This window comes from Fistularia commersonii, chromosome 13, assembly GCF_037954325.1.
Source record: "Fistularia commersonii isolate RoL2024-O1a breed Wild chromosome 13, RoL_Fcom_v1.0, whole genome shotgun sequence".
Taxonomy (NCBI): Eukaryota; Metazoa; Chordata; class Actinopteri; order Syngnathiformes; family Fistulariidae; genus Fistularia; species Fistularia commersonii.
The window spans coordinates 6,171,558-6,188,415 of record NC_141296.1 but is presented as its reverse complement, the minus strand read 5'-3'; the positions used below and the strand labels follow the sequence as shown (position 1 = coordinate 6,188,415).

Below are 16,858 nucleotides of genomic sequence, written 5' to 3'. Positions count from 1 at the left end.
AATAAGAAATACATGCATACACTACTTCTAGAATTGACCACTTCAGCACCAACATAATCAGTGTTTAAATTTTCCATATGTATAAACATTTTTCTTTTTTTTTAAATATCAGGTGTCTCTGAGAAGAGTCCTGAGAAAAGTCATGCAAGGAATGAAAAGCTGGACGGAAAGATATCCCTCTTCAGTGGCGACATCACCAACCTGGAGGTGGATGCAATTGTCAATGCAGGTCTGTTTGTGTGTGTGTGTGTGTGTGTGATTAAGATTTAGCCTGACATTTAGTAGCAGTGAATAGTTTTTACATTTGTCATTTGGACTTTGTAGTATCATTCTGAGAATTAATGGATTGAAGCCCTGTGTAGTGTTCATATTTTTGTTACTCAGCCAGGGTTCTTTGGCCTGGTGGATTCATTGCGCTCATGTATTTTTAATTCAACATAATCAACAGCTTTATACTAAAATACTTAATAGATGTTTACTCCATCCTAACTACAAGCAAAATGTATAATATTTATCAGTAATATTCGCTCCCTTCATTTCAGAGGTCAGGTTTATAAATTACAATGCTCTGTTTTTGCTTGTTCATTGAATAAAATGTAATGAAAACAGACAAAATCAATCAAGATATGGTGAACAAATTCAGTACATTTACAAATGAATGAAGCATTGTTTTCATAACTATTGATAGTTCCCTCCTTGAACCTCATTACACATTAAACCCATTCAGGAAATTTTACACAACTAAAACTAAACACATGCCATAACCAGTTACCCTGGACCAAACTAACACATGAGGGCCAGGGCTTATTGTGTATTTGGTGAATTTATATGGAATTGCTTCCTCTCGATTTCTTGACTTACAGTATACTTTGTTGCTCTGTCCATTTTTGTTCCACACACTTCACAGAGCTCCTTTTTGTTACTGTTGGCTGCAATTTAGAATTACGAAAAGATCAAAAACTATACTGACCCCTCCCTCGCTCCCAAGGCATGATTGTAAGTCATAAAGTATATTTCAACAGCATCACACACTTGCCTCAGGTTCTGTAGGTGACAATTCTGTTATTTGGGTGAATGTGGCAACAGCATTCTTCCCTTGAATCTTCCTCATTATGGTCTCAGAGGCTTGGGTTTTTGGTACGTGTTGTCTTCTCTAGATTTGAGGTATCACCAATGCCTTTCCCACTTCCTCAAGAAAGAGGCTTGTCTTCTGGTGCTTTCTTTTGTTCCATCCGGGGTTCAGTGCTGGCCAGGTGACAAAGTCATTGCATGCTGAGATCGCCACAAAATTGGAAGACTTGTCAGGCCTTGACAGGTATTCTGCAGTGAGGGCTGTAGCAAGGTAAGGGGGTTATAATTGCCATCACAGAGTGGTAACCCTCAAAATTGTGGAATGGGACCTGGGTTAGGGCAGGGGTTGGCAACCTGCAGGTCTGGAGCCTCATGTTGCTTTTTAGCCTCTTTGTCGTGGCTCCCTTCGGTCTTGACAAAAAAAACACAAGAAAATAAATATTTTAATTTTTATTGAGAAATAAAAATAACAGTACTAAATAAACATCTAAAATAATTATTTTACTACTACTGCTATTTTTAAAAAGTTTTTTTTTTTTTTAATAATTTGTCAACTAAAATATGCATCACATCAAGTTTTTAAGTTTTTTTTTTTAATGATTTGTCAACTAAGATATGCGTCACCTCAATGTCTATAGCCCTCGTTCTTAGCTAGCTGAAGGTGGCTTCTGGAGTGAAAGAAAAATGTCTGAGGAAAAAAGTGAAGATGAGCGAAAGAGCAATTTCGGAACTGCAACGATATGTTGAGCAAACATAGTGGATCAAGAAATGGATCACCTCTCCACAGTCAACAGTTGCTAGTTTTGTGGCAGCTATGGAGATCGTAAGGAGGGGTAAGCCGCTCACAGACGGAGATTACATGAAAGATCGTTCATAAAAATATCAAAGCATCTATTCTCCGACTTCAAAAACAAAGGGGACATTGTTCAGAAAATTAGAGAAATGCCTTGTAAAGACCGTCAAGGACAGGACCATTAAAATGGCAATGAACATCAGTGGCAAGCAAATTGATGACATCAATTCAGCTCAAGCATTTTCAATTGCTTGTGATGAGTTGAGTTATCCAAACGATATTGAGCGGACAGCATTTTTATGCAGATATGTGAACACTGATGGGCCGCAGGAAGAACTGATTGAACTCATTCCGCTAAAGGGCCAAATGCGGGAACATGACATTTGTGTGGCTGTTGTGAGTTGTCTAAAGGCCAAAGGAATAAACACCACTGACCTGGTGTCAGTTTCTACTGATGGGGCACTCAGTATGAGGGGAGCACAGAAGGGCTTTGTGAATTTACTTCAAAAGTCACCGGATCGAGAGGTGATTACATTTCATTGCATCCTCCATCAAGAAGCACTGTGCGCTCAGACGTTCCCCCCTGAATGTGTTGAAGTGATGAACCTCGTTATCAAGATAGTGAACAAAATAATTGCAAACGACTGAACCATTGACAGTTTTGTTCAACGTAAGAGGAAGTCGATCTCCTGCGGAACAACCGAGTCCGGTGGCTGTCCAGGAGAAGTGCTGAAACGCTTCGCTGCCTGTCTGGAGCATGTGAAAACCTTCTTGGAAAGCAAAGGCCTCAGCTATCCTGAGCTTGGAGACCTCGATTGAGTGTAAAGTTTTACTTCCTGGTAGATATTACAAGTAACTTTGACATGTTGAATAAAAATCTCCAGGGAAAGGGAAGCACGGCCCCGCAGATTCTGGAAGATGTTTTGGCGTTTTAGCGCAAGATGATAGTGTTTGACAGGGATGTACAGAGAGGCATGTTCTCTCACTTCCCCTCCCTGAGAGAGTTCAAAGAAGTGAACAATCACATAAATTGTGATTATTTCCAATGTGTAATTATTGCAATGGAAGTTGCATTTGGAGAAAGATTCAGTGAGTTCAGAAAGGAAAAAAACACACTCTCCTTCATTGTCACACCCCTGGACATCGACCCATCCCTACTGAACACATCCGCATTCACAGGAGTAAGTAAGCCCGATCTGGAAATTGAACTAGCCGACATAGCGGATAAAGATTTATGGGTGTCCAAGTTCAAATGCCTGACAGTGGGTCTGGAAGAAGTCACCCGTCAGAAGGCTGCTCTTGCTAAAGAGCACAAATGGAGCGATATTGAAAACCTCCCCCAACCCGACAAACTTGTTTTTGACACATGGAGTGCCATTTCTGGAATGTATATGAACATGAAAAAATATGCATTTGGAGTCCTGGACATTTTTGGCTCAACATACTTGTGCAAGCAAGTTTTCTCAAGCATGAACTTCATAAAGTCCAAATATCGCATCCGCCACACAAATTAGAGCCTCCAGTCAAAGTCACATCTTACGGCCCCAACATAGGGATGATCTGCAGCAAACTTCAGAAACAGAAGTCACATTAAACAAGTTAGAACAATAGCATTTAATCGGCCATTATTTTTCAGCAAGAAAAAAAAAATTATCTTATGCCCGGAGCTTTTTCGTTTTCTTTTGTATGTTCAGGTGCTTTAGTTGATTGCTGGCTGAGAAAGAAACCCAAAGAGGATGAGAGCACACTGAAATGGACTTGTCACAAATGTTCCTAATTTTATATTTACTTTTTTAAAGCTGCTAAGCTGCAGCTAAATATTGTATTTATATCAAAGTGGGTTATTTTTTCTTTTACACAAATATAAGGACTCAAATAGGCCTGTATAGTTCACTGTTTAATTTATTTCAGAGTAGGCCTACACATGCACACTGTACTTCTGTTTGTTGTATTCAGTGGTTGTGAAAGGTAAAATTTAAAATGAGATTAAAACTTTATTTAATCTAATTTTATATGCTGTCATGTTTTGTGGCTCCAGGCTCTTTTTCTTTGTTTGAAGAGCGGGGAAAATGGCTCTTATGATAACAAAGGTTGCAGACCCCTGGGTTAGGGGGTTATAACTGCCATCACAAAATAGTGATCCTCAACATTGTTTGTCTGAAACCCTGCCGTGAGATATAGCAATGGAAATTGGGCCACATTGTCATGAGTAGGCTTGCCAACAAGTCTGCTCCTGTGCTTGTCCATCTTTCGACTGTAGAGTTAGATGAAGGGTTAAGGCTGGAAACTAGGTTTAGTATTTGGGCTACGGTAAATGCAGGCTTTCCATTGGTTCCAGTACCAAGTTTGTGCTCCATTAATTAGATGATTGACACTAGTTTTGAAGGACTTAACAAAAAAAGAAAAATCATGGTTATTAGGGTTATGGTTAGGTAGGGGGGTTATAACTATCATTACTAAGTGGCGATCCTCAAAATGATTTATCTGAAGAACTGCAATGGAAATTGGAAATACCCAAAAACCTTAAAATTGGACAACCCACACATTTTCTTGGTTGGGCTTTCAAACGGGACCAATTCCAAGGTTGTCTGACTTTCTGTTGAAGAGTTAGGTTTAGTATTAATGTTTGGTTTTGAGGTGATGTTAGAGTTAGGATTTCATTAACTTGTGTTATTTATTGGCATCATTTGTTATTGTCATTCATCTGCAGATATACACAAATTTTAAAGGATTTTGGCGTTTGTTTATGGTCTGTGTCACGCTCAAGATGAGCTTTTCATTGTTACCAGACCTTATTGTGTGCCTAAACTTGCAGAATTACAATAGTTTTAGGGAATTTAAAAAAATCTCAGTGATAGGTTGAGTTTGGTGTTGGGGTTATGGTTGGTGTTAAGGTTATGGTGCCTTTATTGGGAAACAATATGTGAATTTGTTGGAATTTTGATAACTCAACCTTTTCAGGTTTTTAATTAATAATAAAAAAACAACAAAAAAGTCAGATGAAAAGGCATTTGAGGTTTAATGTGGCCTGTAAATGGCCATATGGTAAAATTATGTTATAAAAAACAAACAAAAAGTGGTTTAGAGTTGTAATTTTGCATTAAAACTCTTGCATTACAATTTTGCCCTGGAAATATAAAGAGTGATAAGGCAACTTTATAGTACAGCCAATATGGAATGATGCTTTTCCACAAGTACCACATTAATATATAAGTAGGATGAAGCTAATATGTCCCAATATGTCAACCCCAGACTCTGGGAGTAAAACTATTAACAACTAATGTTGCAGTATTACTCGTGAGAAACCAAATTGTCATTGCAAAAGATAAATTGAAAATAATGTTTACATATTGCATGTCACACCAACTGTCTCTATATATGTTATATTTGTAATATGTTTGTCAGAATGTCTCTATGGTTGTTGCTATAACAGGTGGTGGATGGCCCCAATCGCAACACCAACAACTCCTTGCAAACAGGGTGAGAGTTCAGCCTTTGGGCAGCTGCCCAGAATGAGCTAAAGTGTCCCTCTCCCTGAGCAGAGGGCCAGAAGGTGTATCAGCCTTGCACCAGAGCTGAGGGTTCACTGGGCTGTGGAGGATGTCATACACGGATGCGATAAGGAATTTGATGCGTCAAAGGCTCTGCCCGTCAGATGTAGTCTCAGTACTGCAGTGATTCTCTGGTCTGGGAAACCGTACACTCCTCCATGGCGCTGCTAAAGGGAAGCTGCAGGATGTTATTCCTCTAATACAGAGCTCCGTGACACAGGCTGTGTGGTAAGCGAAGCCACCTCTGGAGATATGAACTTATCTTCCACTCCATTGACTCCACTGATGTGATGGGGACATCATAAACTAGCAGAGGTCAGAGGATTGGAATTAGAATGCCATGGTGGAAGAGCCAGGACTTGAACTTCACCGGCAGTCCTGACTTGTCCACTCTGTCGAGCCAGTTCGATAGCTGCTTGATGGGGACCAGATGGCAGGGGCACCTCTGAGGTTCTCTTCAAAGAGTTCTGACTGGCTTCTCGTTGATCGATGCTATATTGTTGCTATCCAGAGCAAAGCGGAACTTGCCAGAGACTCTGCCTTTCTTCGGAACAATGACCTGGATTTAGTTGACTCGAAGCTCTTCCTTGCCCACTTGATAAGGCTCTCCACTCCTCAAAGTATCCATCTTCCATCTGATACAGAAGATGTTGTGATTGTGAGGTCATCCATGGAGGCTGTGATGCACACCTGATGTGGTTTATGGGCCTCTGCAGCTTTGATTACGATGTTCATAGCCAGGGCAGAGGGTGACAGATATAGTGCACGTGGTAATGATACCCTTCTGCATTCAGTGTCAGTCTGATATTACTCGCCATGAAATAAGTCTCAATCTGAAGCTGTTATAGTAATCTAGGATGAGGTCCTTGATGTAACAGACTCAGAATATCTCAGAATCAGAACAAGGTTCAAAATGAGAATCAGGATCAGGGACCCGCGACTCAGGACGCGGATTAGAACTTGGGTCCGGGATCAGAAATCAGAATCTGGAACTTGGGTAATCTGAACTAGGGAACCCAGAAATTGGCGAATGAGAATCAGAAACTCTGGGAATTAGGACATCATAATCTCAGAAGCAGGAAGTCGGGGAATCAGAGCCTCGGGGACTCAGAACCAGGGGAATCAGAACTCTGGGAATCAGGACTTGAAACCGGAGTAATCAGAACTCGGAGACTCAGAACTAGGAGCTAATGGACTCAGGACTCGAGGATAGAGAGGGGTCAGGATAGACGATCAGAACAAGGATCGAGATCAGAATTGTGGACTCAGAACTATGGACTCAGGAATCAGTATTAGAACCAGGAACTTGGGGTAATCTGAATTTACAGAATCAGCGGTCGGAGCTCGGGGACATCAGCTGCTACATTTGGGCTGCAAGGGCATTGGTGTTGGTTTCAGCAGCTCGTCTGGTGTCTGCAACAACCTTGTCCATTTGCAGTTCGTGCTACATGAGCATATTCTCGACTCTCTTGAATCAATCTTGCAGAGATGGGTGGGCCCATGTCTGGGTGGGTTATGGGCCCAAGGTTGGACGGTCTCGTGAAAACAGCTCTCCCATTTCAAGCAAAAACAATCTGTCCACTGGCAAGGGAAGAAAAACCCGGTCAAGAGTGAGTCTAGAGGTGAGCATTCAAAGTTGCACTGATGACTTGTGATGACCTGCAGCCGTGAGCTGAGCAGATTGATACTTGACAGTGTATGTTGATTGTACCACCAAACTAAACAGCTGTAAAAGTATTGTCTGTCTGTGTATCTCTTGGAGAACAATATTATCAAGGGAAATGCGCGGTTGTTTAAGTTCCATTATGCATGCTCAAGATTTGTTTTAGTAATCAGTCTAATCATGTTTGCTATATTCTTGTTTCCTTGATGGTTCAAATTAAATTTAAATGAAAATATGTTTAATGTAGACTTTTCTCATTGATATTTTTGTTTTGTCTTTTTCTAATTTAAATGCATGATGTTTCATCTCTCAAACTAATATTAACCAATTATAGCGAATGATTTTTTTATTGAAACCACTGCTTTGTCTTGTCAGTGGAAAATTCTGAAAATGTCTTTCTTGAGGTTGTCGTCTCTCCTATTCAGTAGATTAAGTTACACAAACAAGTCCATACTAACTTGGTCATGAAAGATGGAAAGGGCCGGCGGATGTATGAACTCAATTCCAGTACAGGTTGAGTCATATTATACAGGCAAACGATCTTTTAAAACATGTTTCAAATACAGAGAAATAAATTAGCTCTCCATGAACCGTGAACTCTGCTGTAGTGTTTCTGTTGACCATTGGATGGAGCTAAATGCCAGCACATTCATCATTTCCCACATGGGCGTTCGAGCTTTTTGGGGAAATTTAATCTGTGCTTTGGCGGACATGGTCCATCAAGGGAAAGAAATGCTGGCCAGCATGCCAAATGATGCTTGATGATGAGGCTTTAACATAAAATGATAAATTTCCTTTGGCAGCTGACTGTCAGCGGGTGTACGGTGCCAACATCCAATGAATATGTTGATTGTTGATGCTCATTTATGGCATTACTTCTCGTGTTTTTGTATTCGAGCATGCTGGTATCCACAACTAATTATCTGTGTGTATACAGCAAAAATGAGTAAACTGTGTGTATGTGCTTCAGATGGAATCTTTCTGTAATGGAGGGTGTGTTTACAGTATTAGAGCTTTTACAGAGTTGCCTAATGCAAAGAACCTGAGAATTAACAAGAGGTAGTAGCTTTTATTGTCTTATTTGGCAAATAGGAGGGGAACTGAGGAACACTGTATTACAAGAGGAAACGGGACTGAAAGAATCAGCGCATGGACAGACAAAAATGTGAGGAGATTCCAGAGGAGTGAATAGAGGACGATAAAAAAGACGAGGGGCAAGTATTTAAATCACAGGCTGGATTGCTATGGCAACTAGCAGGTACAGATTACCCTCACAGGGTTTTGGGCATCAGACTCCGTTCATCCTTTTTCTGTTTGACTGGTTGTTGGCCCGCCGACTGGCTCCTGTTTTCTGTCTTTTGTTGCGGAGCAGATGACCTTTTCTGTTGATGACTACCTGATTGACTGAGGGGCTTGAGCGAGGTCAGTTGTACTTAAAGAGATATGACAGCGCAATAAATCAAGCAATTATAAAAGTGGCAGTTGGTTATACTCATTTGGGAAAATTACCATCCAAAGTTCTCCTGTCGCAGTTTGAGAAATCAGGTAAATCAGTGCCTGAGGTTATTGACATGTGGAGGGTTGTGGGTATTTTTTGGCGGCTCTGAGAGGCCTTGAAGCATCATTTAACCCCTACCGCTGCAAACATTTAGCTGAAGCCAACTGTGACTAATTATACAGTATATTGGCAGATTGGTAGACAGATTAGCAGGGTGCGGCCTGGCCTGCCTGCTTGTGAGTGTTTGATTTGAGACCCAAAAACCTAGATTATTGCATGGTACATACGAATAACATGCGGAAATAGAAAATAAAACACATAGTTAAATGAATTTCATCCCGCTCGTTCCTGTCATCCAAACATTCCCCCCTACCATCCAAGTTTGTTCATTCCTTCCCTCCACCAAGTAGCATTAACTGGGCAGGTAAGCAGGGCATCACAGGAAGCTTGGCGGGCACCCTTTGTTGTTTGTGTTGCTCTCAATAAAGATTGGATTTACAGTAATTCTCCACTCCTCCTTCTCCTCCCAGTCCTCCCTCTCCCTCCTTCCTTCTACACTTTTACAGCCCCTGGCTTCTGCCCATTCCTATAAAACACTACAAACATAAAAACCCACAAGCACTTAAGAGCCATCCTGGTGTGTGTGGGGTGGGATGGGGTGGGCAAACATCCTCCATTTTACACCCCTCAATCACTCTGTCCAGGGAAAGAGAGAGATGGAGGGGAGGGTATATTGTCTCTGATGGGCTAGCTGATTAAGATAGATTGCACAATGAAATGTTGGAGTGATGAGTTCATGAGTAGTGTGTGTGTGTTGTGTGTGTGTGTGTGTAGGGGGACATGATGTCTCAGTGGCAAAGTTTGCATTAAAACCTTTTTTTCCAAATTGATTAAATGCAAATTTGCCGAGGTCTGCTTTTTCACCTGGTAAAGTTTGATTCCTCATTTTTATTCCAGCGTTTACTTCCAGCCACGGGAGTGTTTACATACTTTCCTGCATTTGACATTAAATTCAATTAATTTAGGCCTGCCAAGAAATTAAGATGGAATTGAAGTTTTCTTGAGCTTTTGAAACTAAACTGAACTGATGTAGCTGTACGATGTATTATTTTTCTTGGGGAGCTAAATTGTGTGTGAGATTGAGCGCAGTGGAAAATTATAGAACTTTCAAACCAGACTGTATAAAAGAATTTTGTCACGTATGTTGAGTTATTAAAAAATCCTGACACTGTAGTTATCTTGTGGTGTGTTATATGTCTAGAATTTAACCACTTGCCATAGCTAAGGTGTTCTTTGCTTGCCTTAAATCAGAATACATATACCCTAATTTCGGGACAATTGAGGGCACCCGAATAGAAGCCGCATCGGCTAAAAATCAATCAATAAATATATGTGTACATATATAGGTTGCACTTGTCTATAAGCTGCAGGTGTCCATGTTGTAACATGAAGATGTTACACTGAAATTTTTTTTTAACTTAATAAAATACATACCGGTAACATCCACAAATACTGAAAATGCTTTTTTCCGAACAGTGCCTGTAACACGGCTGATGAAAAACATTAGTAATAAATAGCACAAGGAAAAGTCCATCCATCAATCCATTTTCTATCCCCACTTTGTCCCACTCCAGCTGATCACTATTTTCGTCCTTCTGCGCATTAAAACCATTAGTTGTCTCCTTCAGTATCAGAATTGAACAGCCTCAGAATTTCATGGTAATTTCATTGGTCCGATGTGTCGGGGCTGAATGTTTTGGCGGCATGAAGTTCGCTAGTTCCAAAAAAATCCATAAATTAGCCGCATCATTGTTTAAGCTGCAGTGTTCAAAGCGTGTGAAAAAGGCAGTGGCTTATAGTCCAGAAATTAAGGCATGTGTATCACCTTCCCTCATGTTTTGACAGATTATATACATTTCTGTCTGCATGTCTATAGCTGAACACACAGCAGACCTGGCCACAAGAACCTGTGTCTGTGATTCCTGGGTGTTCTTTGCAGGCTTTTGTATGAAGAGTGTATGTTCAAATTTGGTTGGGATAGATCCCTTTGGTCTTTTTCTGCAGGTCAGAGATAAAGCTGTTGGTTACTGCTGCAGACCCATTCACCGTGGCAGCAACTGAAAGATACATGATTAGAGGCAATAGTTTTGTGGCCTGCAGGTGACAGACAGGATAAGAGAGATAGAGTGGGGGTTTGTTGACTACACTGTAACTTCCTCACTGATAAGAAATCTAGAATGGGAGCTGTTATGGCAAGATGAGGGGGATGACTGTAGGAGCATGGGTTTTGAAAAAAGGGGGAGAGGAAAGAAAGTTACAAGTCAGGTGAAGGAGAGAAGTGCTTTAAGTCTCCTATTTTACAAGTCTCATAAATGCTGCTCAGTTATGGGATCGTTGTAACATGTATTGCTTAAAAACAAAGTGGGTCATGAGGGCAATCATTTTTTTCAGCTGCAATTCCTCTTATGTAGAAATAGTTAGATACTTTTTTGGGCATTTGGGCAGTTACACAAATTGTTTAACTAATACTCTGCTCCTCTACAAGGCAGTAGAGAGGCAGCCCAGTGTGACGCGTAGACTTTTACCTTTATTATATTTTCCAGTATCCAGTGATCTAAGTAGCGATTCCACAGATAAACGCTGGTTACTTGTGTTCTTTCCCTTTCTGTACCAAATAGATGAGACTCATCCTAGTGTTAAATTAAGATTTTATTACTTCACTGGAACTGTCAATATGAGGTATCACTGAGAATGAAAGAGGTCATCATAAGGATGACAAAAATAGAAGCAACTTCAAGAGAAGGAACAACTTGCTATGGCCACACCGATATTTTGGCACATTCTAAAGCAATGTACTGGCAAGCAACACCTTAAAGGACCTTAAAGGCCAAAGAACCTACCTGAAGTAGATTATACAATTATTTCCTCGTTCAAGAAAATCTACATCACAGAAAAATTGGCAAAAGTCTACAAGCAAAAGTAATTTCACTATTATACATACCCTAGGTTTACTACAAAGTGTAAATAGCCGGTCACACTGAGGGACAGATTATATGTTGACCGAACATGGAAAAACAGAAATACAGGTAAAGATCAATCCTATAAGAAGTTGAGAAGGAAAAGATTGTAAAGGGAAAATGCAGAGAGGAAAAGGAACAGCTCACAATCTCAAGTGTTGATGTAAGTGTAATACTTTACCGTGATTGACTGCCAATAGAAGTGGGTTACTGATGTTAAGAGATGATATTTATAGAACTGCAGGATGTGTTCTAAACTGTGCAGGGCTGTACTCTTTGCTAAGATTTTGCTAAATACTGCAAACCTGAGTACACATCTTCACTGCACAAATGGATAGGAACACAAAACATACCATGAGCAGTGAATATTGTCAAAACATTGGCTGCAAACATTTCTGCGTTTTTTTAAACATCAGTGGAAATAGTGGAATCAGATAGAATTTTACCTTTTGGCCCAAAACTACAGCGGCAGTGAGACCGCAGTACACACACCTTCAGAGCATAGACGCAAACTGACAAAACCCTTGAAAAGTGAGTACATGTTTCATCAAGTTTGACAAAATTGCAAAGTATACATTACATACTACATACTTACTATTACAAAGTATGTCATTGTAATGTATCATAACAGAAATATTACATTCCCACAAGATACTAATGTATTGTTCTTAATATCAGCACATGACCACAGAAGTGTTTCCAGAAGGAAACGTGATTACCACTTCTGAATGTGCCAGAGGTGAGCACTGCATTTTGATGACCGCTACCTCCACTTATATTGCTATGAATGCAGTTCTGGTTTCATAAAATTATGAAACCAGTTCTCACTGAGCTTATTTGGTTGTCGCCAAAAGGACTAGCCAATGCTTAAAATGCCTGTCATCCAATTTAAGTCTGAATCAGATATGGATAAACAGTTTGAATCTCCTTTGTCAGTCTTTGCTGTTATGACCCAGCTTTCTTAACTTATTGGTTTTTTTTTCCTCATCTGCATTCTCAGTGGGTCCTTATAAAATTCTAGCTTGGTGTCTGTTGTTTTTGCCAATATGCCTGCTGGTTGTCTGAATCTAACTGACCAGCTGGGCCCTGCTGTAAATGAGAAGACCGCGGAGCTTCAGGACAAATGCATTCAGCAACAGTTATTCAAAAAAGTAAAGCCACATTTAAAGCAGTGGCCAGCATTATGCATTACTTTTAGGTAGGGTGTACTTCAAAATTATTTAGGCAAATTAGTGCCAACAAAAGGTAAATCAGGAGGTGTCAAGTGAAATGCAAAGATCCCTGCAAATGGTGGGCTAAAAAGGAATGTGATGTAGGAAGCTGGTAACATCACAAACATCCTTTGTCTGAGGTGGTCATACAAAATACTATGTTTCTGCATTTTTCAGATTCCAAGTTATTCTGAAGATAGGGGCATTTACAGCGCCCAGAGAAGATTTTCAAAAAGACTTTCAGTGAATGTATTACCCCATGCAAGTAATATCAATATGTGACTTGGGTTTGCTTGCCGCTAGATATTGCCATGGTGATTCTGACTGGTTTAACACAACTGAAAGAGACAAAGATTTAGCACAAAGATATCACTTGATGTCCGGCTTATTACTCAAAGACCATTACTGCTTGTGACTCCCTTTTTTTACACAACAAATGAGACTGCTAAAAGCAGTGGTATAAATTATTATTTTAAGGTGATATAACTGAGGAAAAACTTTGAAGACCCTTTTTTAGTTTCTCTCCAATTCTCACCAAACATTGGAGGTTTCAACCCTGATTCATATTTGCTAAAACAATGGGGTTTTCCCATCCTTCCACCAATTTTCATTAAACTCAGCTGGGTAGTTTTTTGTTTTGTCAAACTGCCACCAAAATATTTTCTTGGGTTATGTATGTATAAGATATTCTTATTTGGAGGAATGTAATAAATGTGGACTTGAACATTACCATTGACAGAACAAGTAGAATAGAAGCCAACAGTGTTTCATTATCAGATTGTTATAAGATAAAGGACCCAGTTTTTCATCTTGGCTGGCTCTGTCAGGTATGATATCTCATCAGTACACTGTTGGAACAGCTTCTCTTAATTAAAGGAAAAAATCCACAGTACATGGAGGGGTTTTCTTGGACTCAGAGATGATGAAAAGACTCAGGTGTTGGGAGACATGGATGACTCGTCTCAGCCAGGCATCAGCTGTAACAACTTCAAGACAAAGTTGAGAGGGATGTGCTTAGTGATCTTGTTTGGTGATTGTCAAGAGGATTACACAGGAGAACTATCTGCTTGGCAGGTAGTGCCTCATGCCACCAAATGTTCCCATTTTGGTACAGTGTAATATGTTTCTTCTTCAAGAACTACTTCACTAATTCTTACGTTGCTTCGTCAATGGTGGTTATCATTAAGATCAGCGCCAGCTTTTGCGCCACCGCTAGACTATGTGTAGGATATGGTCAGGAATAATGTGGGGGTCTCAGTTGTTGCTGAACCACTAAAATTGTTTCCTAATATTCACTTCCTCACCTAAGTGAAGATAGCCAAAGCAAGTCTTTGAACACTCAATCCCTTTAAAGGCTTTTTTTTCAAGCATTGGAGCAGATTAACATATTTTTTCCCATTGATCTACTATGATCATCACAAAATCCTCTCCATGCTATTTTGATTTTTTTTTTGAGTGGTTTAGTATGAATATCTTGTCATACTCGAAACAAGATAATAAAATATTAGTTGGTGTATTTTTTTTTCCTCCTTCAGTTAAGGAATAAGTATTTTGCCCTTTGATGCCTGCCGCTTTGTCAAAGATGCATTCATCTTAGGTTTGATTCTGTAGAGTTGTGTTGTGATCAGGCTCTTTGTTTTAATTGAGGGTCTGAGGAGGTTACGGAAAGCCCAGAACAGTGATTGCTCATGTGTCTTAGGCCATTCAGTGCGCTCTCTCTTTTTATCTCTCTCTCTCTCTTTCTCTTGCCCATCTTTCGCTTACTGCTGCTACTGCCAGATATCCACCCTTGAGCTCCTGTCAGCTCCTCTTAAGACAGGCTCAGATTAGAACATGCAGAATGTCACAATAAGTTTATTATAACATAAAACAGTTAATACGTATGGTATCAAACGCATACTATAAGTCAGGCTCACATTTTTATGTAAGGATCCTCTGTCAATGCCCTACATGATACAGTAGTACTGTATTCCTGAGTAATAATATTGGTTCTTAAGCTGTTGTTATGGTCCAGAACAAATCCCTCGTGAAATGCAATGTTTGTCTCCGCCTTAGTGATTGTACTTCCTGAGTTGTAGTTCCTATAGCAGTATTCCCACTGCACTGACTTTGTGTTTTGTGAAGCAGCGCTAATGGACACGCTCACTCAATGTGCCTATCAACTGTCTGTATACTCCAACGCTCGCAGTGGAAAATTGGTATTGCTGATGTTGCCTCTCTTTCTCTGGGAGTATAATGTAGAGTCAGAACATAACCCTGCCTGACCACTGCTTATTTCTGACAGCTGTATACCTGGAAGAAGATAACAAAAATACATGTTAACCATTTTTTATTTGTGTTTATTTAAGAAAATATTGCCAGTGTAGGAAAAAGCCTCATTTGTTGGGATTTTATTCAGTAATGTAGGCATATTCAGTGATTGTATATTCTAATTGCTCTGACTCTTAACTGTAATTATCAATTACAACTCTTAAATAACATTTTATTTTACAATGCTTTATTTGTTTTTACGATAGCGCTGGGCTGGCAAAGTTAGAAAGCTATTCCTACCTCATGTAGTCATGTCCTCTAATGACACTCATATGCTCAGGGGGACTGATATCTTAGAAAAGCTGAGGGTCTAGAGAAAACAACTGTGACAGTCTTATGCTCGGTTGCTGAAACTGAGCGCCTTTCCTTGCATCACAACATCTCAAAGTGAATTTCAAAACAGATGGCACAATCGCTAACAGTATGATGTGTGCCAGGTAGCTTGCTGCACAGCGGGTCGTTTTCCATTTTTGAAATTCCTTATTTTACAACAATACTGTAGAATAATTCTGTGAATAATTTTGAATCGTATAAAGGGCGTTCAAGCTCAGTCCCCTCACTGCCTATAAGGCTGCAGCCCCCTTCTACCTCAGTTCTCCTGGATTCAAGGTATTTGTGTTCATCCCTATTTCAACCCAAATTCAGACTTGCAGTGGTGTTTATGTCAATATATTTTTTCCCCATCATTATATAATTCTTTTGGCAAGAATAGTTTTTTGCAATAATCCTTTTTATTTTTTCCTTTTCTTTGTGTTGAAGCACAGGCTTTTGCCTGATAGCGAATTGATCAAACTGATTGTGTGAAGGTTATAATAGTAGCTTGAATCGAAATAAATCCCTTCATAAAACATCATTTTTCATTCTGATTTTTTTTTTTCAATCTTTGGCAAGTTGATACAAAAGATTATATTTATTATTAGTTAAATTTAACAAATCATTTATCTTGTAAAGTCCGAATACAGTGAAAAATGATTCCTATCAGTCCTGTGTTGAAGATGAAGTATAGATTGAACTAAGGTGAGCAAAGAATTCCAGAGTATGTCTCAGAGGTAGACAAGTTCAGTTCAAACAAGACGAGATTTTTAGCAGTTGATATGATAGAAAAAATAGGTAATAAAGCAGAAGAATTAGGCTGTGGATGGCAGAGAAAAAGCAAGTAGACAATCTAGAGAGGAATAAAGGAAAAGCAATGGCAATGTACTGGGGGAGATAATTATGAGAGCCAGATAAGAATTTGTGCTTGATGGAGAGAAAATAGAGGGGCCTAAAGTCCTGCTCCAGTCAGAAATGAGTTTTACTTATTTCTACAGTTTGATCTCAGATACTTAATTCTGTAGAATTATATTATAGTTTTCCTTGAGGGAAATTTGATTTTTTGAAGCCATTTGTGTCCATTTTAAATTAAAAAAAAAACAAGTTTGGTGTCAAGACTTCTTAATCCTAATAGGTTGAAGTAATCCTAAATCCCTAAATGTGCAAATTTGTAGGACAAAGTGGCATTGTTGGAATCTGAATGTTGTAACTTTACCATACAACTTGCGTTGGACACAAAGTTACACTATTTTATAAGGTAATGTAACTAGATGACTGATGAGGGCATGAGATTCATGAAATTGGCCAAATCCTATTTAAGAATCAGAGCTATCAGAGTGTAAGTCTGGTGTCTCAACAAAATTGTGCGGGATGCTAAGACTATGACGTTAGTAACATGAAAATCAGCTAAAAGCTGATTAAAACTGTTTCG

The 16,858-nt window shown here is 39.5% G+C and overlaps 1 protein-coding gene across 3 annotated transcripts in view; it reads left to right on the top strand.

The window, feature by feature from the left end:
- Positions 1 to 16,858, top strand: part of macrod1 (mono-ADP ribosylhydrolase 1) — a 131,445-nt gene that overhangs the window by 1,804 nt on the left and 112,783 nt on the right. For all 3 annotated transcript variants that reach the window (XM_086158543.1, XM_086158545.1, XM_086158544.1), the window contains exon 3: positions 113 to 229. In XM_086158543.1, the coding sequence (XP_086014669.1) occupies positions 113 to 229 (117 nt within the window). The remainder of the gene's footprint in view (positions 1 to 112; positions 230 to 16,858) is intronic.